Source organism: Dunckerocampus dactyliophorus, chromosome 2, assembly GCF_027744805.1.
Source record: "Dunckerocampus dactyliophorus isolate RoL2022-P2 chromosome 2, RoL_Ddac_1.1, whole genome shotgun sequence".
In the NCBI taxonomy this organism is placed as follows: Eukaryota; Metazoa; Chordata; class Actinopteri; order Syngnathiformes; family Syngnathidae; genus Dunckerocampus; species Dunckerocampus dactyliophorus.
The window spans coordinates 7,234,927-7,260,532 of NC_072820.1; the positions used below are offsets into that span (position 1 = coordinate 7,234,927).

The 25,606-nt window shown below is 40.1% G+C and overlaps 1 protein-coding gene across 3 annotated transcripts in view; it reads left to right on the top strand.

Moving 5' to 3' along the window:
* Positions 1 to 1,072: 1,072 nt before the first annotated feature.
* Positions 1,073 to 25,606, top strand: part of LOC129176534 (F-box-like/WD repeat-containing protein TBL1XR1) — a 33,284-nt gene continuing 8,750 nt past the window's right edge. Inside the window, exons 1-9 of one of the 3 annotated variants that reach the window (XM_054766654.1) lie at positions 1,073 to 1,299; positions 3,107 to 3,171; positions 19,167 to 19,270; positions 20,337 to 20,482; positions 20,598 to 20,820; positions 23,372 to 23,504; positions 24,177 to 24,318; positions 24,477 to 24,540; positions 24,607 to 24,704. In XM_054766654.1, coding sequence (XP_054622629.1) covers positions 19,213 to 19,270; positions 20,337 to 20,482; positions 20,598 to 20,820; positions 23,372 to 23,504; positions 24,177 to 24,318; positions 24,477 to 24,540; positions 24,607 to 24,704 — 864 coding nt within the window. In that variant the 5' untranslated portion in view covers positions 1,073 to 1,299; positions 3,107 to 3,171; positions 19,167 to 19,212. Of the gene's footprint in view, positions 1,300 to 1,337; positions 1,357 to 1,502; positions 1,702 to 3,106; positions 3,172 to 19,166; positions 19,271 to 20,336; positions 20,483 to 20,597; positions 20,821 to 23,371; positions 23,505 to 24,176; positions 24,319 to 24,476; positions 24,541 to 24,606; positions 24,705 to 25,606 lie in introns of those variants that run through there. The other 2 variants (XM_054766656.1, XM_054766655.1) reach the window with 2 other exon arrangements.

Sequence of the window (25,606 nt, forward strand, 5' to 3'; positions counted from 1 at the left end):
ATGCTAATTGTTTTCCATTTTCACTATATCATTGGACTAGCCTATTGTTAGTATAGGCCAGGGGTGGCCAAAGTGCGGCCTGGGGGCCATTTGTGCCCGGTGGTTCGTTATTCTATTGGCCTACATTGTAGAAATAAAATCAAACCCAAGAAAAAGAAAAAATGATGGGGTTTTTTTTAGCCTTTTGACAGAATACATATATCAGCGTGGCCCCCCACATTCTTTGATTTTTCAGTATGTGGCCCTCAGTGGAAAAAGTATGGACACCCCTTTTTAAAAACAAATAAAATTAATAAAACAAACAAAAGAATACCTTGAAATACATATTGATTATTGATCATTAATTCACACCATATCTACTATGTTGACACTTTTAATATTTCCCTATGAATTATAAGTAAAAAGGTATGGGAAAAGGGTGGGAGATAACATCTGCTTCTTCCTACTCTATTCCGGACATGTTGAATTGTGCAAATGGTGGATTTTCCTCTGTTGTGATGTAACTTGTTAAGCATGAAACAAATAAACCATGCTATACCAAAAGAATAGAGAGTGTGCAGCAACAGATGCATAGCTTATGCAGTGATGTAGGAAAGAAAAGAAGAAGGAAAGGTAGTTCAAAAAATAAAATACTAATAAGCGGGGCGGTGACAGCATATATTTTGTGCAAGGCTCAGGGAAAATGAAGAAATAACACATAAAATAAATACTTGGAGTAAACTATATGAAATAAAATAAATAAAAATAAATGTCAATTAAAATACAGTATTACATAAAATATTAAAAATAATAATTATAAAATCCTGGAGTATTTTTGACAGAAAAGCACAATTAATAAATGGTGAAAAAAGGAAATGTGTTAAAAATAATAAAATACCAAGATCATCGTTTGAGACAATGGATAAATGAACGTGATTATGGATGATGTATTAGTGAAAAATCAGTGTAGAACAGAGATTGCAATGATGATGTAAGCTTGTTGTTGACTTTCCCAGTGTGAATGGCTGAGCAAAGGATAGGGGGTGGGGTGTCATTAATCCTGGCTAGTAGTGACCACACAGGCGAAAATGAGGTGTAGTGGGGGATGGGCGCGGACTCTGTTGTTATGACTGGTACTTGGCTGCGGGACAAACTTCCAGAGGCCTTGCTATTTTTCATTTTCGTCTCATCGGTCGGCTCGGCGGGGATATGTGACTTCGTTTCATCGTGAAGCTGTCAAAAGAAACCGGAGCTCATCCTCAAAGCTGCACGGGGACTTAACGACGTTGGCAAACAACGGGGTGTGCTTTTCGAAAATAGGTTAGTCGTCGATGGAGCGATTTACGCTTTCCGTCTTCTCGTCTCCATTGCCAATATGTACGTGTGTGATTATTAATGCTCGTTTGTGTAGCGGTGTGGAACGCGTATTAAATAAGGTGTAATGTAAATCGACCATGTACGAAAATGAAATGAGCGACGCTGCGAAAATAACAGTAGTTACAGGCAGCTCATTTTTGCCTGTCTGGTCGGCCTACAATGTCGAACGTCTGAAACCGTTGCAGGCTTCTTACCGCCTGGCTTTAGCTTTAATATTTTAACCTAACGATTGATATTATATTAGCCAAAACAATATGTTTTGCAATCGATAACACACATGACATGGTCTGATTTGTACACGAGAACTGTCGAAGATACCGTCTATTTTTGAAAGGTTTACCCCAAGTAGGTACCAGATTATAGCAACACGCTTAGTTTAGCGCGCTAGCGTTAGCAGAGCTAGTTAGCAGCTTTAGCGCTAGGCTAGGTTAGCTTGGAACGATAGCGAGCTGCCTGTGTCACGGTACTTATTCTAATCCCATTGCAAAGAAGCTAATTGTAGCGTATTCGGTGGGAAATGTAAACAATTGTGACGCATCAGTAACACTTCCAATTGTGTCAGAATAAGCTTAGTTGCTAACCGTTGACGACCCCACGCTCGTTTAACCAAAATTGCAACCGCATTGAGCGGCGAATGCCACGGCCACCACAAAAACACCATAACCCGTGTTGTTCGTAAATAAATAACATGCCCCCTTTTTATTTGTATTTAAATTTACGGAGTAGATGGCAAAATAATAATTCATATTGTTTATAACATTAAAATGAGTGAGGTACTGTTCCGTTTTTGTCATGCATCCGCTGTTAGCAAGACTGTATGGATGCAACACTATGGCTGACAAACGGGACACTCTAAATGTTTTGTTTCCTTAGAATACATTATGAACCATTCGTTTGTACAAATCGAGGCAGGCTAAGTGCACCAAACAGCGTGCCGGTCAACACTGTATAATGTGTTCTTCTCATTCACCGCCACTGTACTGTGGGGGGATGGGCGACGTATTTCCGTAAATGGCTAGCACGCCATGCTATCTTGTTAATCTAGCAGCGATAATTAGCATGCTGACATGCTTTGCACGCATGTGACTTGTGCGAAAACTTTTAACACTCAGCGAGGGAGAGTGCCAACGAGCGTATAGGTACAACGTGAGTTTTACTCAAGGAAAGCGGAACAGAAAACAAAATCCCGAGTGACGCAGTTGACTCGTTAAATTGTGAATCTGGGAGTAAAAGGCCAGAATGGTGCATGGCACCGGTTGAGGATATTTCCCCACAGGCCAACAGTTAGCTAATGTAGTTGTTAATGATACCAGCTGTAGGTGTCAAGTCCCGTCTGTTTTTATCTTTTTACAGTCCACATACCACACTGTGTATATCCTAATTGTTGGTTGGTATTATATACTCCCTAATTGACTGTACTTTGTTGACCCATTTTGTTATTGTTTGGTGTTCCGCCTCCCTGTTTACGTCTTCTCGGCCACTCTGACACATCCCTGCTACAGTGTCCATTTGAGGGGAAGTCATTGTCATAGTGCTGTCAGAAGTACTCCGTGTTCTGTTAACACTTGACTGTGCATGCACATTTCTCACTTGAACTAGATTTTAAACATATTAACACGTGCTTTAGATGGCAGCAGGTCATCTGATAGCTGACTAAGTAGCGCACTCCACCATGAAGTGTAATATTTTTCATTAATGTGAATGCTACATCCGTAAGTGTTGACTGACCGCTATTTTCTTTTTGTTTCAGGGGGTTGAGCATTCTTGAGGGCAACAGAGCGATGATGCGCGCCTAAAGATATCTTGATCACATGGGTAAGATCTTTTTACGTTTAATGAGCCCTTATCTGCTGTTTTATCTGCCAGACGAGAGACTTGGATGTGCGTAGTGCAGAGCGTTCGTTTGTATGATTCAACACATACGATCATAGGCCGTACATAACATGAGCGGACGCACCGGCTGGATATTCATTGACATGCAATCTGCCGCCATCGCCATTGTTTCCAGTGGAAACATGACAACAGTTGCATCGAGCGAGGTTGGCTGCAGCTGCCGTGTGTGCACAGTTGTTTGTTGCTGCTACGGGGGTTGATGATGGTTGCAGTTGTGGTCAGATCATAGTAACCACACAAATGGCTGTGACGGAAACAATCAAGTTCATAGTTATATTGGCACCTAAATTCCCACATCTGTTGTTCCTGGATATGTTGGTCTTTTTCAGTCAAGATTTTACCGTTTATAAAATGTTTGCTTTTAACTAGTTTTATCACGGCATTAATGCATCAGCCGTTCATATCAATGATGGATGCAAACAGAAAATGCTTGCTGTTTCCAAGCAACATAATCCAGAATTTTATGTAACTCATTTACTGATCACACAGTAATATGGAGAGAATATACAGTAGGCTCGTTTTGTGATGCGCCCCAGTGCAAAACAATATTTTCTTATTTTACTTGGGTAGATATTGTATCAGACATTGATTCCCTTGCTGCCAATTTGCTTTGATCAACAGCACTTGTGGTGGTGCTAAATCTGGAAGTAATTTGCACTCCTGATTAAAACTGACAGTTTTCTTCAGAGGCTTCATCCTCTGAAGTCAATATCCGAACATGTCATAGATTTTCACTTGTCCTTAACTTGTACTATAAAATTATGCGTACAGATGTGCTGCGGATAGCTAAATATTTTTTCTCTGAAGGGTGAGAATTTTCATTCCCGTTTGCTTCCTGCATACTTATTTGTAAATTCATAGAAGTAGCTGTAGGTCTGATACAGTTTGCTCTCCAGGGTTTCCCCTAGAGTTTTTTTGAAGCTGTGGTGGTGGGCTGCATTGGAGGGCGGACTGCCGCCGCTGTGTCGTGCCGCTGCTGCGTCTTCATGCATGTGTTCATAGCGCGTCCACAGATGACGTTGTTATGTCAGGGTCTACATTCAATGATGGCTAATGTTAGTAGTAGCTCACCTTAGCCGAATAGCTATCATGGGCTAACAACAAACACAGCTAATCAGCGTACGGCTGTTATGTAGGGCGTAGCTTGCGTACTCAGAGCGGGAAGAGGGCTGCTGCAGTACCTGTATGTTTGACACGTGCCCTCTATGCAACTGCTCTCTGTGACATACAGCAGCTTTAAGACTATTTTATTTTTCATGTTCTTCTAGCAAAAGTAATACTGCCTCGCTGCCTTGTTCAGAGTTTACTCGATGGTTGTGTGTAATCTTTATTTGTAGTCATACTTTGACACTTAATGAGTGGCACTGACAAGTTGCTTGCTGAGAGTTGATGATTTTAGTGTAGAAAGATGAGTGGCAGAGATATGAGGCCGGTACTATGAAGCAGGATTTCTCCTTATCCCTTATATGTTTGAGGATTAAGTCGGGATATGCCACACCACGGTGCTGGTTCGCTTCTTTAGCACGTCGCTATAGTAGATAATACGCCGGAAAGGTTTCAGAGATACACGATCAGAGTCGGTAACAGTAGTACTCACTGACCAATATGAGATCACAGCCTGTAAAAGCCCCGCCTATTGAACAGTCAGTTGTCTCTGAAAAATGACATCATCGTTCATCGACAAGCCTGTGGACATCAGCGACGCCGATTTGGCACAGATAGTATTAGTATAGCAAGGATGTGCAGAGATTGGGCAATTTTCTCCATGTTTTCATGAGGAAGCTGGTTTATCTCTGCCAGCTTGTGGGCTTGTATGTTTACAGTGACACACCGTGAAACAATGCGCTTAAACTGCCCATAAAAAGGGCAGAGAATAGTTTGTATGTTCAACTATTTTATTTCACATGTCCGTTATCCACTATCCATTGTCCATTATTCCTGTAAATAAGGTGAAATTAATCTTAGACCCCTTCCATTTATCGCCCCTCATTATTGCGGCCATGTCAGCTCCTTAGCCACAGTGAAATTCTGTGCCTCGTTTCTTCATTTTATTTTTATTTATCTTAGCTACCGTAAATTCCGGTTTATAAGCCCCTACTTTTTTCTTAAACTTTGAACCTTGCGGCTTATTCAGCGGTGCAGTTAAATTCTAATCTCGCGACATCTCCTTTACTTCAGAACTACTTCTAATCATTTAAATATTGCGCCGCTCGCGAGAAACGATGGCTCTTTCTTTGGCAGGAGCGAATCGCGAGCTATCAGTGCACTCACAATGAGCTTATCAACCCATTGGACGTCAGTGGAGGTCAGTGTCTCTAGACCAGTATAACAACGTAACAGTCTGACTCACGGTGTCATCTTTCAAAGAACACTTTACTGACACAGGGTTTCCCCTTCATGTAATTGATCGTGGCGGCCCGCCACTACACAATAAAAGCCACCACACCTTAAATATGAGGGTGTTATTTTTTTTTTACTTGAAAACAAATTTACGTAATATATTGTAAAAAGGGGTGTGTGTGTATATATGTATGTATGTGTGTGTATGTATGTATATATATATAGCTTATTATTTGCGCACATGTTGACCACAATTAGCTTAAACAATTCAAAATATCATAAAAATGTTTCACTGTGCTTTACTTTGATAAGCATGCACTGGAATCGCCTGTCTGTCTTGCTGGCACTTGCGTATGTCTGGCCACATACGCGACGCATCTTGTGTTGACTTTCACTTTGTTTCTTATTATCAGGAGAATTAAATGTGTAGTCAATTGACGACAGCTTGTCACATGCTTAAGCCTATCTATGCCACCGTGTGTGACCGTTAACATTTCAATATCATTTGACTTTCTGGCATTTTTGTTTACATGCCTGGCTGGTGGCATCTAGCTAGCTCGTTTTTTTAGCTACAAGTGGCTATTAGGTTCATGGGGTACATCAATCATCAACAAAGTGTCACTTAACGATCTTGCTCTCTTGTTATCATTGTAATACTTATGGCTTGTCTTCAAAACACTAGTGGGGTGTCGAAGTTGTGCACCCGAAACACGTAATGTGTGCAGCTTTAGACAGCGACGCTATCACAGGGGTTCCCAACAGGTATCCCGTAAGCTAGCAGTAGTTTACCAAAGAATAATTGCTTCGCCTCTTAGTATTTTATAAGTGTTCTATTCAAACATGACTCCTGTATTTAATGACAAAGGACAAAGCACACTGAGTGGAAATGTGCTTTGTAAATAAAGTGCCATTTTTAAATGTTGGCAGTCACAAAAAGCACAGATAGCTCATCTTTACTTTCTTTTAGTGAAAGTACTTTTAATAGTGCTGCAAGTTGGATACACCTGTGTTATCATAACCCTGGACCCTGAATTTATACTGTTCATACAGGACAGATTTCTATAACAAAAATATTGAAATTGTTTTGTTATTTTGGACTGAATTAATTTCCCTTGTATTTGTATTTGTATTCTAAAACAAACACACAAATTTAGGTTTGTGTCAAATAGTACAAAATGTACTTTTGTACAAGTCACATAATACTATTGGACTAAATAGGTCAGGTAACAAAAGGAAGCTCTACATTTTAGACTTTCACTTTAAGGGCTCTCAGCAATTTAGCCATTAAATCAACAGTTTTGCAATGTTCTCGGTTCATGTACTGCTGGTTGTTGAAAAACGTTAAATAAGTTGGTAAGTAAGTAATAAAAAAATTGCTATTTGTCATAAAAATGCAGATGCAATGGCGGCAAGACACGGCGGCGGCAGTCCGCTCTCCCATACAGCCCACCACCACAGCTTACAGAAATTCTAGGGGAAGCCCTGCTAACAGCACAAAATTCATCACACAGCAACTTAATACTTAAAAGGTGTATATTCAAAAAAACATGTCCCAATGGGACTTTCTCTGCTCTCTTCCAGTGAATGCGTTGCTCAGACGCAATGCCTTATGGGAACACTTTATAAAGTTTTTTTCATATAAAACTGGTATTGATGCATGTTTTTATATTTCTGAGGTATTGCGTTTGAGTGTTAGTTGCTGTGTGGTGAGTTTAATGTTGTTTGTAAGATGAAACTGTGAGACACACTGTTATATTCAGTAATTGGCTCCTGCAATTTCCAATGGGTTGACAAGCTTGTCGTGAGTTTTTTTTCATAGCTCATGATTGGCTCTTGTCAAATAAAGAGCTGATCTGTTTTTCCTCTAAATTTAGAGAAAGAGAAGGCTGAGACAAAGGTATTTAAAGTTAATTAATTGTTGTTGTTCAAGCCAGTGAAAACGACCTTAATGTTGACATTATTACGGACAGTAAATTTAAATACAGTATTTAAAAAAAAGTTTCCTGGCACAGCAGTAACACAACACAGCGGCGGCAGTCGGCCTCCCATGCAGACCACCACCACAGCTTCAAAACATCCTTGGGCAAACGCTGAGGTTTTATATGCTTATATTCTTGTTAATAACATAGATTGTTCTTCCTGAGTGAAGTAAGCTTCTTTGCTGCCAGTACATTGTTTGTGATTAGTCATCTGCTGCTAAACCCGCCCAGGATAAGTAAAGGTTTCTTCTTGGTACAGGCTCCTGGTGTTCAGTGCAGTTTATTCTACTTGTTTGGAGAATTTGCAGAAGAGCTCAAAACTCTTAATTGGCTAGCCAGACATATCTCTTCCTCACAATTTTAACTCGTGGGTGAGTAAGAAAAGAATAAAGTGCATCTTTTGTAACCATTTCTTAAACCACATAGACTTCTTTGGCTACATTCACACTGCAGGGTGTGATGCACAATTCAGATTTTTTTGTTTTTAAATCCAATTTTTTAATGTGGTAATTCACGTTACCAAACAAATGTGACGTGTTAATGTGAACGCAAAGCATCTGGAAAGTGACTGGCATGCGCAAAAACACAACATCACTCGCATTTCCATGTGTTTAAGGAAGTAAAGATTGCTGCAGTGTGTGCTAGTGATGTGCGATACCGTTGATTTCATTTCCGATCTGATACCGGGTAAAAATTTAGGCTGGTGTCGGCGAGACCGATGCGACACTGTGCAAATTCACCTAATGTGTCTGGTAAATTAAAAAAGTACTGTACAGTATTTCAAATCATAGCATAAAGAATATAAGACGTCATGGTAATTTTATTGATTTATTTTAAACCCTTAAGTATATTGAGGTAGATGATTTGTGGTAAATTCAAGGATTTTGTGCAGCGGGAGTCAATATTTTCTCAACCAAATGATTCCGTGTAGGAGATTAAGAAGAAGAGGGCAAAAATTTTAGCTATGGCAATTCTAAACAACTTGCTGCCGCGTCTGTTTCAAGGTGTGTGTGTGTGTGTGTGTGTGGGGGGGGGGGGGGGGGGGGGGGGGGGGGGGGGGCAGGAGAGGTGAGACATTGACGAGAACTGCTTCGCTAACACCTTTTTAGAAAAAAAAAATTTCGGATCAGAAGAAAAACTTTTGCCAATATCGGTGAGTATCTTTTTATCCAAGTTTTGCAAAATAAACCAAGCCTTTCGATGACTGCCTACATCCGTGAGTACCTTTTTAAAGTCTCGGTAAGCACGGCATTACACGTCTTCCGATGATGTAAAGGCCAAACATATGTGACCTCACCGTTGATATCGGATTTATGTCCGCATACAAATGAGGCCTGCGTTGCATAAAAAAAAAATCAGAATTGTGCTGTTCACACTGACATGAAAAAATCAGATACATTTCACATATGAGCAAAAAAATCGGAATTGACCTGCAGTGTGATCATAGACTAAATATACAGCTCAGAAACTGTAACAATAAGCATAAATGCGCCTACCAAACCAATAAATGTATTTCCAGTAACCAATTCCACCACTTCCTAAATGTGTGCTCTACTTGATTGAGATGTGGTGACAGTGGAAACCATTCGAGTACAGTGAAGTCATTTTCCTATTCAAGAAACAAGTTCAAGAGGATCTGAGTTGCTTGACATGGTGCATTATCCTGCTGGAAGTAGTGTGAGAAGATGGTATACTGTGGTCACGTAGGTGCAGACATTGTCTGCATTCATGTTTGCTGAAGCGTTAAATGAAGAGCTGAACAATTAGGGCAAATAATTAAATAGCGAGTTTTATTTTTTTCCAAACCGATACAATAACTTTTTATTTTCGTTGATGAAAATTTTGATTTTGTGCACACCTGAAGGTTAGAACAACTCAAACAAAGTTGGATTTGACAAATTGTACGCGTAGATTTGCCCTTACCAAATGTCATGACATAACTACTCTTAACAAAACATGGCTTCAACGGCAGACAAAAGCCGGTATGTTCAACGATGGTAGAGGGCTAGGGCGTCCAGTCGTCTGTCCACATCACAGGTCGCTTTAACCCGAGGTCGTCTTTGGCAAACTGTTTGCACCTTTCAAACGCAGCGGCGATAGGAACAAGCTACGTGACCCAGGCGCCATAGCGATGCTGGCGTTTCAGGTGGCTAATAAAAGTTTGATGTGTTGAATCTCAATGTTTTTTCCCCCCCCCTCATCGTGTAATAATAAGATTCAAGATTCAAGAGTTTTATTGTCATATGCACAGTAAAACAGGTAGTTCTGCTATGCAATGAAATTCTTGTCCTATTCATTCTCCCAAAAGAAAGAAAGAAAGAAAAGCGGAGCATTTGGCGAAATGTCTTCCTAATCACATAATCAATGCCGTGTTTGTTTACAAGTCAGCTCAAGGGAAGTTAGGACGCTGTTTGCAGCACGTCGCAGAAAAGGAACGCTTGATTTGCTCTTTCCTACCCACCTATATAGCTCAGTATCGGTAAGCTCACCTCATCAGCCCGATAATTATCATACCTTTAAGTCATTTAAGTAATCTCAAAAAGGTGCTGTACTGTAACAGACTGGGTTGGGCCGCACAGTGACTAAGTGGTGAGCATGTTGGCCACAGTTTGAATCGCCGTTGGGCATTTCTGTGTGGAGTTTTCATGTTCTCCTCGTGTGTGCGTTAATTTTCTCCGGTACTCCAGCTTCCTCCCACATGTCCAAAAACATGCATGTTAGGTTAATTGGTGACTCTAAATTGTCCATAGGTATGAATGTGAGTGTGAGTGGTTGTTTATTTGTGGCCTGCGATTAACTGGCGACCAGTCCAGGGTGTACCCCGCCTGTTGCCCAGGGTAGGCTGGGCTCCAGCATCCCCCTGGTGAGGATTAAGCAGCATAGAAAATCAATGAATTTGTTGTTAGCAGTTACAGTTAATGGTCAATATTCAGGTTGGTGTTGCGAAGTCACCTTAGGCATGACTGGGTGTGACTGACTTGCGATTGGTGGGAACAAGGAAGTGCGCTGCTGTGTTTTGTGGACATGGACAGGACAGTGAACGCATCTCTTAATCAGTCTGAGTTCTGTGCTGTTTAGGTGAAGGTTTACAGTTTGTCAACAAACCTTCTAAAACAAACATTTCTATTTCTGTCAGGGCACTACAGTATGTGCACACGCTACACTTTTTTCAGCTCTGTTGCGAGCAATCTTTACACTTTTTGCGCAGCTCTGCTATGGCATTCTGAGCACAATATGTCCGGGAGGGCATACTGTACTGTTTGTAACGCATATTTATCGATGCTGTGAACCCAGGCTTGGTCATTTTGATAAAAGGCACCGTATATTAAGTTGGCAATGAAACCCGCGATTGGCCAAGAGAAGCTAATGCTGCAGGATGATCTACTACGCTGCATGTGCATCATCTGAACACACATTTACAACATCTTGTTTTATTAATTGAGATATTATCACAAATGCAATTTATAAGGAAGGAACACAGTCTGACTAGAAAATATGCATCACCTGATTATACAACTACCAGCCTGAATTATTGATACATTACTGGATGGATCTATGCTTTCAGGTTGTTTATTCCAAAATCTCACAATACTATCTAAGCCAATGGCCTCAAAAAGAAGATGGGCCTTTGACAAAATTTCCGTACGTGAGATATCAGATTGCATAAGTCATTAAAGTTTAAGCATGCATGGATTGAGCAGGCGAGACCTTCTCAACGCACACAACACACTTCAGGCCTTCAAAATAAGAGTGCTGTGCATCACACCCGTTTACAAAATAAAAAATAGCTTACACTACTATGAGGAAAATGGAATTCATGGCATTGAATGATCAGCCATTTTCGGCCGCTATGCACTTTTATTTTTGGTAAGAGGCTCAACTCAGGTCTGCAATGTAACCTATTTAAGCGTGTTTTTTAAAATGTAAAACAATTGCTTGCTGTGATATGGGAAGGGGGTAAGATTAAACAGGCTCTGCTTCTTTCTACTCCTTTTCAGGCATGTTCAATTACAGAACTGTAAATATAAGATGTACTCCAGTGTAACCTTGTATGCGTGTTTGAAATAAACTTTAAACTAAACTACAACTGATATAATTTAGTATTTTGGACAGCGATTTTCAAAACCTTTCATTTATGTTTGAGAGAACTACCTCGTATGTAGTTAAAACAACAAGTTTGTATTGTTTCACAGGTATTGTTCACAGTTTTTTAACAAAATAAAATTGGAATTTTAAAGGTGTATGCTGCCAGTTATTTAAAAAAAATTAATAAAAATCGTTAGCAGCCAAAATCGGAATCAGCAGGTCAGACTTTTTGAAGAACATTGTAATTTATCTGAAATTATACATCTGAAATGTATTGTATAATTTAGAATATCTTTGATGTTTATCATTCAGAATGACTTTGCCCAATATCAAAGGTTTGCATTTACAGTATATTGTGTAACTTCCATTTGCTCATGGCTTTTTGTTGTTCTTTAGGCCAGTAGTTGAGACTAAGTCAACAGAGTCTCTGTTGGTTGCAGCCAAGTAGTGCACTCCATTCAGTCGATTATTACAGTAGTCCCTCACAATATCGCAGTTTATTTCTCCCTCGCTATAACATATTGATACATGTGATGTGTAGTATTCTGGTCACTAGGCGGCAGTAATGACACAAACATTGCGACATTATCTTACATTACATTACCTTAACACTGCGTGAAGTCAGCCATGGCATGTCTGACATAATAGTGTGAAAAAGTTCTCCTCCTGTTCCATGTGGAAATGGTAAATTTTTGCTTAAGTTTAGAAGAAATTTGAGGCTAACTGGTTAGCTTGCTGGCTAGCGGGTGTCTCGAGTCCCTGCAGCATAAAAGTTGCACCATGTGTTGTAATCAATGAATAAGGGGAGTGTAAAGGTGACTATAGGCATGTTATTTCATGTCTACAGGGCTATAATCTAAAAACTGTGTTTACATAAACATGCTTTCTATGCTCTAACAACAAAAATAATCCATTAACATTGACTCCTACATCAGGGAAATTCATTTATTGCGGTCGGGTCTGAAACCAATTAACCACTATAAATGAGGGACATCCATATGCCCATCCGTACTCTGAACTCAACAGAAAAGTGCCATTCAATATTTTTTCCACATTAAATGACCTTTCTTATACCACATGCCATGTTTTGAAAGCTTAAGCTTGAATTAATCTTCTTTGTAGTCACTGCATCCTCCACTGTGGGGCGTCTTCATCCTTTTTTTGTTTTTTGTTGGTTAGCATGTTGGCCGCACAGTCAGGAGATTGAGTTCGAATTGCCGTTGGGCATCTCTGTGTGGCGTTTTCATGTTCTCCTCGTGTGTGTGTGGATTTTCTCCAGGTACTCCAGCTTCCTCCCACATGTCCAAAAACATACAGTACTTGTTAGGTCACTTTTATGATGAATTAGACTTTATTAACACAAATTATTTGTACTCTCCTGCTCGTCCTGTTAAAGGTATGTACCCAAGGCGCTAATAACACCGCTACTGCAAGAACTAGCTTTCAACATGCTGACCTCGGCTTTAGACCAATCACACCCTCACCTTGTGTTTTGTGGAGACAACCGACGACGCGCAACGATATCCAATTGAATAATTAACATTACGCCTGCATGATTATTCGATATGTAATCGTAACTGGATTTTTATGTAGATTTTTAAAAAGAAAGAAAATCGTCAAATCGAAGAATTTCCTTGCTCAAAAGGGCAAGAGTCGTGTGTAATTGGTACAGCTTCGTATTTCGGACGAACAGCAAAACACTCCCGCAGTGTCTATTATCAGCACAACAAACTTACACCAACACCTGGAGACGAACCACACGCCAGCGTGAGACCAGTGTGTTGGCTTGTGGGATGCACACGAAAACGAAAGACCGGGGAAACACAACCACCACCCCAAAGCAGGTAACGTTAGCGACTTCATTTTCACGTGGTGTCACATGTGGCACGACAGAGGCCAAGTGGAAAAGACCTCGCATGACGTCACATCCGGTTGTTGTAGTCACCGGCTCAAAGAGGTGACGGGGCAAATAGGCGCATTCGTAACTAGAAGTCATGTAAAATCACATCTAAATGTTCCAACTGTATAAGTGCCCAATTATTCAATAATTATACCACCATAAATATACCACCAAAGTTACAAAGCCTACAGTGTTGCATGAAAACAAACTTGAAAAGTAACATATACAAGGGGATAAAAGTCTGCAGTACATAATAGAACTTGTGACAAGATTGTGTTGTTGCTCGTTGCACCTCAGCCAACCCCACTGTACTGCCACCACATGTTGGCTCAGAGGTGGACAGCGAGGTGTCCCTGGCCCCTCTCCGCCCTGGTTCTTCTGAGCGGACACCATCACCATTGTAGCCCGGCAACTTGGCTATGGAGCTCAGACTTTGCCAAATAGTGCAAAGAAAGGATGAAAGACACATACAAGCATGTATTCATGCAGACTGATTTGGCGTAAGAACTAACCAAGCTAGCCAAAAATGACTACTTAATCCCTGCAACGAGCGCCCCATCACAGAGGCAGCGTAGTGTTGGAGGATATGTTGTGACGTGGCACGGGGCATCCCTCAAGCCACATGTTGTAGACAGGCTTGTGTTCTTTGCGAAAAACTTAATGTTACTTCAGCAAATATAATGCGTGACTCAAACTGACTGCAACAGTGTAACTTACTGAAACAACTTAAGATGACATTACCTCACCCTCTCATTATTGCTGTTTAGTTATGTTAATAACATTTCATTTTCTTTGTACAAGTGTTTTTTCAAGAGACATAGCATGCAAATAACAATTATTAGAGCTTGTGTTTTTGCCTCATGGGTACATTTTTTTTCCCAAGCTTTATTTTACAAAATGTGAAAGTTATGCACTTTATTATTTCATCTTTGTTCAAAATGATAGAAAAAGCTCTTATTTTTAAAGTGAATTTTGGTGAAGTTGTCACTTTATTCCCAAAAATGGGAACTTTGTCTTTGTTTACAAAGAACCTGTTAATTTTCAAATGAAGTTTGCAGTTGAGGTTCTCAATTTTAAGGGATTCATCTTCATGTGGTTAAAGAGACTGTAAAGACTAACTTTACTAATAAACCGTAGGGCAGGGGCATCAAAGTTGTTTTCGCCGTTGGCCACATTGCTGTCATGGTTGCCCTCAGAGGGATGCTTGCAACTATGAAACCATATAAATGTGTAATTACCATGATATTATTACATATTTGATTATTTACTTAATTACATTGAAATCCGAAGTCAAGGTGCTGAGCAGAAATTCATTTTCAATGGGGTTTGGCAACAAAAAATTAGGTAACTTCAACTGCACGCACTTCAAACAAACTTCAGACAGAATAATCACATTTAGAAAGAAAAATAAGTGTCTTTTGGATTTCTTTAAATGTCCATCCTTTCATTTTCTATGCCACTTATCCTCATTAGGGTCACAGGTGTATGCTGGAGCCTATCCCAGCTGACTTTGGGCGAGAGGCGGGGTACACCCTGGGCTGGTCGCCAGGCAATCACAGGGCACATATTAGACAAACAACCATTCACACTCACATTCATACCTATGGACAATTTAGAGCATCCAATTAACCTTGGCATGTGGGAGGAAACCGGAGTACCCGGAGAAAACCCATGCACGCACGGAGAGATGCCCAAGCGGAGATCCGAACCCCTGTTCCCGATCTCCTGTCTGTGTGGCCAACATGCTCGTCAAGTAAAGACATATTTCTGATTTCATGTATGAAGGTGTGTAGCTAAATTAAGATAGCTATGAAATTATGACGCATACTCTGTGTTTCCCACAGACTTGTAATCTATTTGTGGCGGTGGGTTGCCTGGGAGGTTCTAGATGATGTACACCTAATTTGCATAATTGTCTATGACTCATGCGCATGTAATTTTAAAAGGCTAAAAGTTATACATATATTTAAAGACAAGGCTTTGTGTTATTAAGTATCAACATTTCAGCCTTTTCTCATTACATTGTGCCTGTTTTGCTCCACTTTTCAAATTTTTTGGTATTTATTTTATTTCTACACTGTGCCACGGGCCCATAGTAAAACAAACAATTCTGTAAATGGCCCCCGGGCCACACTTTGGACAACCCTGATTGATGTATGTACCATAGCACTATAACGTTGCTTTTCACGAGGTCCGCTCCCACACCATGTACTTACGGTAGCCTTTCGGGACACTTGTATTTGATTACCGAGGAAATGCGTGACACAAGACATACTTCCTGTCTTCACTTTTAATGCTGACAATTTGGAGCGGAGTTACAATCCATACACAGTGCCAAACCCATTTGTGTTGACTCAAATTAATTAGTTGAGGGCCTCCACACATAAATTAATGTATGGGAAACATTGATTGATCTTGACGAGGAAGTAATAAGTGTCTGCTTCAAAAATGAATATCAGGTGGACTTCAACAACATATGATGGCTGTAAAAGCATGAACCTGTCTGATAAGTCGTTTGTGGTGTGTGTGTGTGTGTGTGTGTGTGTGTGTATGACATACTTAGCTTTAAAAGAGTTTGGGGGGGTAAACTAAATGTGACATACACTGTTTTCATTGTACAGCGATGATCCCAGACCCAATCTCCTCTTCATAGAAGAAGTACAAAGGTGGCCACACAAAGGTAGCCTGTGATGCAAGCACAGCACCTTTTTTGAGGGGTAGGAGATCAATATCCAATTACTAAAAACAAGACCGTTACAACCAGCTAGAACTTGGAAAGCTAGGCAAACTGACAGTATGCAGTCAATGTGAATTGTGAATTCCACAGAGATTTAATGTATTTACATATGAGTATTTATGTATGTTGTACATGTATATCAGGTTTTGCATAGTAGGGCTGGGCGATATGACCTCAAATCAATAATATCATGTTAAATTGGGCAGTTTTACCTCGATGACGATAAATGCACAATAAATCCCCGACCACTATATATCTTTGCCATCTGAAAATGATTGCAGGCAATGCAAATGAACTGCTTTTCGTTGATTTATTGACCAACTGGCACACATTACTTTCAATGAAATATAATGCACGTAATGGGACGCACCTATTCCGCCTATAAAGCCTTCTGAAAAAATAACAAAAAGCGCCAACAACGCTCCATTTACATAATGTGCTTTGGGTGGTTATCAACAGCAAACTAATCATGGTTTCCTATACGTCTTTTTATAATGTTATTTTCTTGTTCTTTATTTGTGAATTGTCAATTTTGCATAATAGGCCATGATGTACATGGTTTTTGTTTTTTTTAAGGGCTTTAAGAATCCGTATATTTAAATTCAAGAAATTGTGTTATTAGTTTTTTGTATAATTCGGAGCCGAAATCAAAGTATTTTTAGCGCACGAGTGGGAAAGCAGTATAGTACATCACAGAGAGCAGTCATCTTTCCCGCAGCACTCCAGTATCCAACTGATAACATAGCAAGCTAGCTACGTCAGCTTGTACGACTGAGATGCCAACGCAAGTTGCGGATGTGAACCGAAAAAAGGTTGTAGGAGATTAGTAGATTTATATACAGATGCACCAAAATGTTGTTCTAGTTTGATTCACTTTGTATGGATTATTTCAGGAGCAAAATGCGAATGAAAGGGTTGAAAAATGTGGTCGCACGTGTGCTCACTTTTGTATTTTTCTACTTGCCAGTCTATTTCTAGGTGCATATGCTAGTGAAATGCTGGCACGGTACACCCGCTTCTTCATTTGAACCATCAACCGTTCCCTCATTGTCTGTTTCCCTTCTTGTTCATGCTGGATGGGTGGAGTCACATGACTACACACGCTGTACCTTGTCTTAAAGGGGAATGAACATAGCATACTAGTGCACACGGTCAAAACAGACAAAAAATACTTTCATTTTCTTTTTTATTAAAAGACCCAATTTACCGACATGAGCAAAATCTCGTTGGTTATCGTGGTAAATTTCTATAATGGTAAATTTTCGGTTTATCGCCCAGGCCTAAGGCCTTAATGTGTAGGGGTGTAACGCTGTTACGATACGGCATAATCACGATTTGGTACGAACTTTGGTTTTAAGGTCACGATTTGGTTCATTTTTGTTACAGTAAGTAGGGCCCTATGATTTCTGTGTTAACGGAATCATGAAATTGGCCAATAAAAACGGAACTAAAAGACTACTACTGTTAAACGCGGAAATTAACAATGTGTAATGTGAATGAAATGCTGTCATTGTAGAACAGGAACATCTGTGTGAGCAAGTATTTCCCCGACAGACCGCTCAATTGTGGCGGAATCTCATCACAAACACTAGTTCACCCCCTCCCAAAATAAACATGTCAAAATGGCGACCTGAAACACCGGCAAAAGTTAGCGAAAAAACTTTTAAACCCCTCTCTTATGGAGCGTGAATGGAAGCTAGCTGGGTTAGCTTAGTTTAGTAAAGCATGCTCGTGCGGCTGCGTTTGTGTGACTCAGGCTGTATGAGTGTGTTTACACCGTGTTGGTTTACTGCTTGTTAACGCGATGAGCGTTTTATGATGCCCACTGACGTCGTGCGAATTCTGAGTAAAATAAGTACGAGGGGTACATGTATTCTTGCTCCCAGCTCGTCTTAACCGTCAACAGACATTCTCAACACACACAACACACTTCTGGACTTCACAATAACAGCACTATTTGCCACATACTGTCGAATTGTGTAAAAAAACAAAACAAAAAAAACAAATCTGTTTCTGAAATACTGGGCAAAATTGTCCAATGATGTATTGCATCAATAAATGGAAGGATTTTTGCAATTAATTAACTGACATTCTCTGTACTGTCAGAAGTACCCACTTTGTTAGTAAAATAAGTGTAAAAAGTACACAAAAAAAGTAGAATTTAAAAGGTTTGCAAATTTGGAAAGAAAAAAAATGATTTTGTCGGGCCCTACATTTTAATATTGTGTCCTCATCAAGGCGTTAATAACACAAAGGTTTGTTACAGCACACACATTTTGAAGTTCCTTACCCCTGGTTTACACCCTCTAATACTAGTCCATTCCTCCCAGCTTTCCAGTAGGCTACCATGATGTAACCTAGAATGTTCTGGCCCAAGTCCGGACCCCATGTTTATTTTCACATTTAAACGTTCTACATTTAAGCAATGAGGAGTATGGAGCTCCGAATGTTAAGCACCGAGATCTGTTATTACTGTGCTTCAAAGCCCATCTATTCCAGCCTTGTTTCAAAATGCTTCATGAAGATGACTACTAATTATTTCCGGTTACAGATTAATGAGTGGAAACTGGTTCCCTGCCTCCAGCCAGGAGGCTTTTCCCTCCACCACAAGTGAACAAAAATAAATGTAGTCCTCACATGGAGGCGTGTTTATGTTCTTCTGTTACGTTTTGAAAGTGCAAGGTACTGGGGTCAAGGAGGGTGGTTTTTTTGGTTGTTGTTGTTTTTTTTTTTTTTGGTTGTTTTTTTAAACACCCCCCTAAGTATTTGTTCTGTGTAATGTCATCCTGAGTGTATTTTTACAGTGTGTGGAAAATTTAAAGCAAAAAAAAAAAAAAAAAAAACACCAACTAATACTTTGATTTTCTTTTCCCAGGCTCCTCTAGTGTGCTGACCAAATGGTTTAATGACCGGGACTAAAAATGAGCATAAGCAGTGATGAGGTTAATTTCCTGGTTTACAGATACCTGCAAGAGTCTGGTAGGTCTCCTAAAATATGCTTTAAGTTTAATTTACTAATACAGTCACCCCTTGTTTGTCGCGGTTAATTGGTTCCAAACGCGACCTCGAGAAGTGAATTTCCACAAAGTGGATTCAATATTTTTCTAGTTAGAGCATAGAAAACCTGTTTGACCTATTACCTACCTATTAGGCTACCTTATTACAGCCATGTAAACATAAAATAAAACCCCTGTAGTCACCTTTATACTGGTATTGCCTAATATAGTAGACATTATAAGCAAAAATAAGGCATAATAACTCACCGTTAGCATTCTGAAAGTTCCTTGTTGTATTATCTCAAACGTAATGTGGCACGATGGTGCATGGCATTAAAACAAAAAAAAAAAAACATCCATCCCGACTTTTGCCACTTGATTGACATATTCATGCCAGTCTGACATGCATCTGCCATACATTGTGCTAACTGCTAACTTTGTTTACATCACATTGCAGACCGCATGTGCGCAGGCTATGGCTTCTCTGAAGTGACAAGTGACGGCCCCCAGTTTAAACCTAGCAATACTGCATACCGAGCTAACTGGTTAGCCTCCAATTTATTTATCCTAAATGTAAGAATGGGTTTTGAAACTGGGTGAGGAAGAAGGACAAAATAAGCAGGCAAAACATACCACTTCCACACGCAATAATAGGACGTAGTCACCCATGAAACGGCGGTCATTTATTAATACATTTTTGAAAATCTGTGAGAGTGATAGAGCACCGCAATCTAGCGAGGGACGACTGTACCTTGTCCACCTGAACTTCAAATGTTTTTTTATGCCTTTGGTCCACATGCAAACTGCGAACAGAAAATGGACTTTCTAGAAAATTGCAATCTTGGAAGACTTTATCATGCTCTGGCATGCTCTTCAGTCTGAATGTGCTTATTTTCAAATCCTTGAGTAGGAAAAAACTAAAAGCATGCACATGTGGGCATAGTGTAATTAGAAATGTGGTTATTTTATTCATCATTTTCATCTGAAGAAATATGACATTTTGCTGTTGTGCTTCTTCATTTACAACATTCAACATGTTCACTTTCCAGGCTTCTCACACTCAGCATTCACCTTTGGCATAGAGAGCCACATCAGCCAATCCAACATCAATGGAGCCCTGGTGCCCCCTGCTGCCCTCATCTCCATCATACAGAAGGGCCTGCAGTACGTGGAGGCTGAAGTTAGCATCAACGAAGTCAGTCACCACCTTAAATCAAATCAAATAATAATTTGCTTATTTTTATACTTCTGTTGTTACGCTATAGCAATTATTAGCACATTTCTCTATTTATTTTCCTTTTTGTTTTTAGGATGGAACCTTATTTGATGGCCGTCCCATTGAGTCGCTGTCGCTGATTGATGCAGTGATGCCAGATGTTGTGCAAACCAGGCAGCAGGCCTACAGAGACAAGTTGGCCCAGCAGCAACAGCAGGCGGCAGCAGGCAGTGGCAGTAGCACTGGCCCCCAGGGAGGCACTAAGAACGGGGAAGGTGCAGCCAATGGGGAGGAAAATGGATCCCATGCCTTAGCCAGTAAGCATCTTTACTGTTATAAACAAGCTGTCTTTTGAAGACACAGCAATGTTTGTTTTGTTTTGTTTTGTTTTGTTTGATGAGGTGAAGCTGAATTTACAAGAGATGTATTTTTTAAAATTATCTTTCACGAGGCTATTAATTTATTTGGTGAGTGCAGTTAATTATTTATAAATCATTGTTTTAATCAGACATGTTTATGGTTGCTTTGCTATCTTTAATTGGAATGTTTTTCAACTTTCCACATATTTTAGCATTTATTGGCAGTCTAACGTTAGAATGGATTACAATAAGGTTCATTTTGAACAGACAAAAATGTGCATTTGGTGCATAATTTTGTCATCTGATTCATTAGACTTCTACTACTCATTTTACAACTCTAGAATTGTTTTCTCTTTGTACTGGGGTGTAATGATGCATGTATACTGTATGTGTGCATGGTTTTATGAATGCCTGTGTGGGCCACACTGAAACTGAGGAACTGTTTCTTGCGTCATGCGTTTACTTGATAATTAAATACAAGCGCCTGCGAAAGGTGACGCATTTGCAGCGGCGGTGGAGATACAGGCATGCGTGGCATCTCCACATGCCCAGGGAGTGTGCATTAGCACCACCGTGAGAGGCGAGGTGTGGAAATGTGCAGCCCAGCCTTTGACGAGAATTACCTGCCAACAGTTTGCAAATTTTTTAAAATTCATTTTATTTATGCATTTTTCAAAGGGGACCTATTATACAAATTTTCAGGCGTTTGTAATGAGTTCCGTACTCCTGTAGAGCAGCTACACATGATAACCCGCAAAGAAAGCTTTCTAGATCTTCCAGACTCTGCACCTCTTTCTGCAGTGTTTCCTGCCTCTCGCCCAAACGGTCTGTGTAATTTACCCCACCCCCGGCCCTCATCCAGGTACACCTCCTGCCGAGCCCACTCCACTGTGATTGATCACACTCCCAAGCGCACCCGAGGACTTCCGGACAGCTGCTGAACCCCTTTTGTCCGATTACTTACACAAAACAAACACAGTTAGGACACTTGATAAATTGTTACGTAAAGCTTTCTCTTCTGACTCTTCAACACAACCAAGTAATGTTGAAAAGGTGTCAGACTTCAGCAACAGTTGGGCAGATAGTCCAGCTTTGTATTGGCCCATGTTCACAAAACAGTCCCGTGTGAAGTGCCGGGGACAGATGAGCATGTTATTCTCTTGCTGGCCAGGAATCAGCAACTCCAACCACTTCTGCCAGATGCTTGCCTCTTTAGGCACACCCCAACAAACATTTCCTCGGAGCCACTGATCGACGTGCTAACACCGTTGAACAGAGCAAAGCAGAGCGGGGGTGCCGGGCATGCCCATATAAGGAAGTCTGGGTTGCATTGACGTCAGTGGAACTCTGTGTTTAAAAAAAACCTGTGAAACACAGTGTGCAGAGACATCCAAAGCCGTTTTCAGGGCTCACTTGCAAATGCGCAAACATTGGCCTCGTTTAACAGAAGAATAGAACATTGTAACATTTGTAGGTCAGAAAAGAGGAAAAGTGTAATACGTCCCCTTTAAAATGATTAAACTGTACAAAAGCTGAGCAGTTTTATGTTGTATTTTATGCGCTTTCTGTACCGAAAATGAACTGAACAGAGTATAGCATCCCTTTCTTTTGGTTTGAACTGGATTAAGCCCGCATTTGCTTTCAAAATTAGTGTAGTTTACTTTCAACAAATTGATTCAATATTAGATTTGGAGCTTGTTTTGAAACTAATCCATGGCAGGTTACTTAAAAGTCCTGTTTTATGCGCTGGTGTCCAAGATTGTTAGTATTCAGTTGTGCTGGAAAAAGAAGCAAAAGCTGCATTCATTGCAAAATGGCTTTAAGCAAGACAAGACAATATTTCCTTCAGACAAGACTCTCTAGACCAGGAATGCTGCAAAAATATTTTTAAGAAAAAATATATTGTAGTTTTTAAGAAACAGCCCAGTCAATATGCAAATAAATATCATAATAATTACAAATTACATAAAAAATAATTATATTTATATATTAATTATTTTTGTCAATAAATAAAAACCAAAAATAATGTCTTAAAATACAAATATGTAAAACATAATAGTAATATATGTAGGTGTGTCACAAGATCTCGTGTCACAATCATGCAAGATTAAAATGTGACAAGATTTCTCGATCAGAAAAAAAATTCTCTTGGGCACTAGGCTTGGGGCAATAATAATTGAATTAATGATACAATAAATGATAATGAAGTTGATAATTTTGTCAGCCTCAATATATTGCCATGTACACGAGTGTCTGTTCTCCTCGCCTCGTGTCTCCAAACAGGCCGGAAGAGGGTGCCTGGCGTAAAAACATGAAGTCTGCCCTTAACAGTGCCTGCACTAAATATAAACGTATAATAATGGACAACTGAGATTGATGTGAAAAGTCCCAAAGATTGACTGGTAGATTGTGATCAACGGGGGGTCGACCCTTGCTCTAGAGAGTACAACAGTGTTTTGTTTTTTGTTTTTTTTTAAATAAACTGTTTTAATATCTCTTCCTCTTGTAGATCACCATTCCGAGATGATGGAGGTGGATCGGGATGTAGAAATACCCCAGAGTAAAGCCATGGTCCTCAGAGGTCATGAATCTGAAGTTTTTATCTGTGCCTGGAATCCAGTCAACGACCTGCTGGCATCTGGGTCAGTAACGAACACAGACACAAACACACGCGCACATCCATGTTGCATGCTGTCATATCAATTAGATAAGGCCATGTAGTTTGATTAGTAAAAGAACAGGGGTATGCATCTGTTCTGTATGGAAGGTTTCCTTAAATTACTTCTGCTGTGATCTGGCGACATATAAAACATACCATTGTAATTAACATGGCCTCCTTGGTGGGCTGGTGGTGCATTAGAAGTGGCGCCCTCCTTATATAATGGTAGGGGAAGCACTCCATAGGGTCAGAGTTCAAATACTCTTTTTAAAGACTCATGAACAATTTGTCAACTCATGCTGTACAATGTGTGTGCCGGTGCTTTTTGAATAATTGCGTTTTCATCAAAATATGGCATTCTTCTACAAAGGACATCTTCCATCCATCCAATTGAACTAACCACCATTCACACTCACATTCACACCTATGGGGAACTGACTCCAATTAGCCCAGTTTTGGGGCTGTGGGAGGAAACCAGAGTACTTGGAGTAAACCAGCACAAACAGGGAGATCATGCAAACACCAGAGATTCGAACTCAAATCCTCCTCATTGTGAGGCAAACATGTTAACCACTAGGTCAGCGCGCGTCCAAAGGGCATCTTCTGAATAAAATTTTATAATATAACAATAATATATATTTTTTTCCGCTGATAGGTCTGGAGACTCGACCGCTCGAATCTGGAACCTGAGTGAGAACAGCTCGAGTGGGTCCACGCAGCTGGTTCTGAGGCACTGCATACGGGAAGGTGGCCAGGACGTACCCAGCAACAAAGACGTCACCTCACTAGACTGGAATGTGAGTGTGTGTTAAATGCAACAGTATGATCCTAAGCGTTGGTTTGACTGAACACACATGCCTGTGATGGCTGTTTCTGCCAAACGCATTCCTTCCGTGCAGAGAAATGTCGGTGTAGTCTCTCCCATTTCAACGATGAAAAATATGTTGTCTTTCAGAGTGAGGGCACGCTCCTAGCAACAGGCTCATATGATGGCTTTGCGAGAATATGGACAAAAGACGGTAAACCTCTCAGCTTCAATGTTGTACCTGTATTGAATTTAGCCCTTCATCTTGCCTTGTTTACAGGTAACCTGGCCAGTACTTTGGGTCAGCACAAAGGCCCCATATTTGCACTCAAGTGGAATAAGAAAGGAAATTTCATCCTTAGCGCTGGGGTAGACAAGGTAAGTGTAGAAGGTGTAGGGTTTAACGGCCTTAACGATGCCATCGTGGTGACATGCAAGTGCACGTAGGTGAAGGACAAGCATTTTCTGTTGGCTGTTATCTGTATTTAGTACAGGGTGTTCACATAGTGGCAAGCATTCACATAACAGACTGCTGAGGGTCTGAGTGACCAAAAATCTAATTGACACACATCCTGGTGTGAACCTTAATGAACACTGCCATCTAGTGTTTGTCAGTGTAACGTTTTGTTGACCATTTTGTTTGAATTCACAATTCAGTATTGCAGCCTGATGGTAAAATCATTGCAAGTGTACATTTACTATAATAATAATTCATTATTGTTCTTATTATTTTTGGAAATACTGCTGGGACAGTCTTTGGTGGTCCAGATATTCTTGGTTTTTGCTAGCAGACTCCCAGGAATGACTTGACATTTCCACAGTGTAATTACATTTCTAAATAAAATTATGTACAGTCGTCCCTTGTTTGTAGCGGTTAACTATAATGCGCACTGTTTTATAACGCATCTGTTTTTAAATACACTGATATTAAAAGTATAACAACATATTCATCGTCTTTTAAAATTAACTCGCTTGCACGGAGCCAAGGAACATCATGAATGTTTTCTTTAATCTGGCGCATGTTATAAAGCAGACGCACACCAGTTTACCGCTACACAAAACGAAACACCCGTAAGTCAATAACTTCATGTTCTGTTGTTAAATAAGTTACAAAAACATGAGGTATAAACCAAAAAGCTCAGTTTTACCCATCCACACACAAACAACAAAGAAAATCTCCACTCTGAAGCTCAGTTTTAAGGACAAAAACCTACGTTTGCCAACAACAGGCGCTTTTAAAATATCTGTATTGGTGTGGACATGGCATGACATAAGTCACC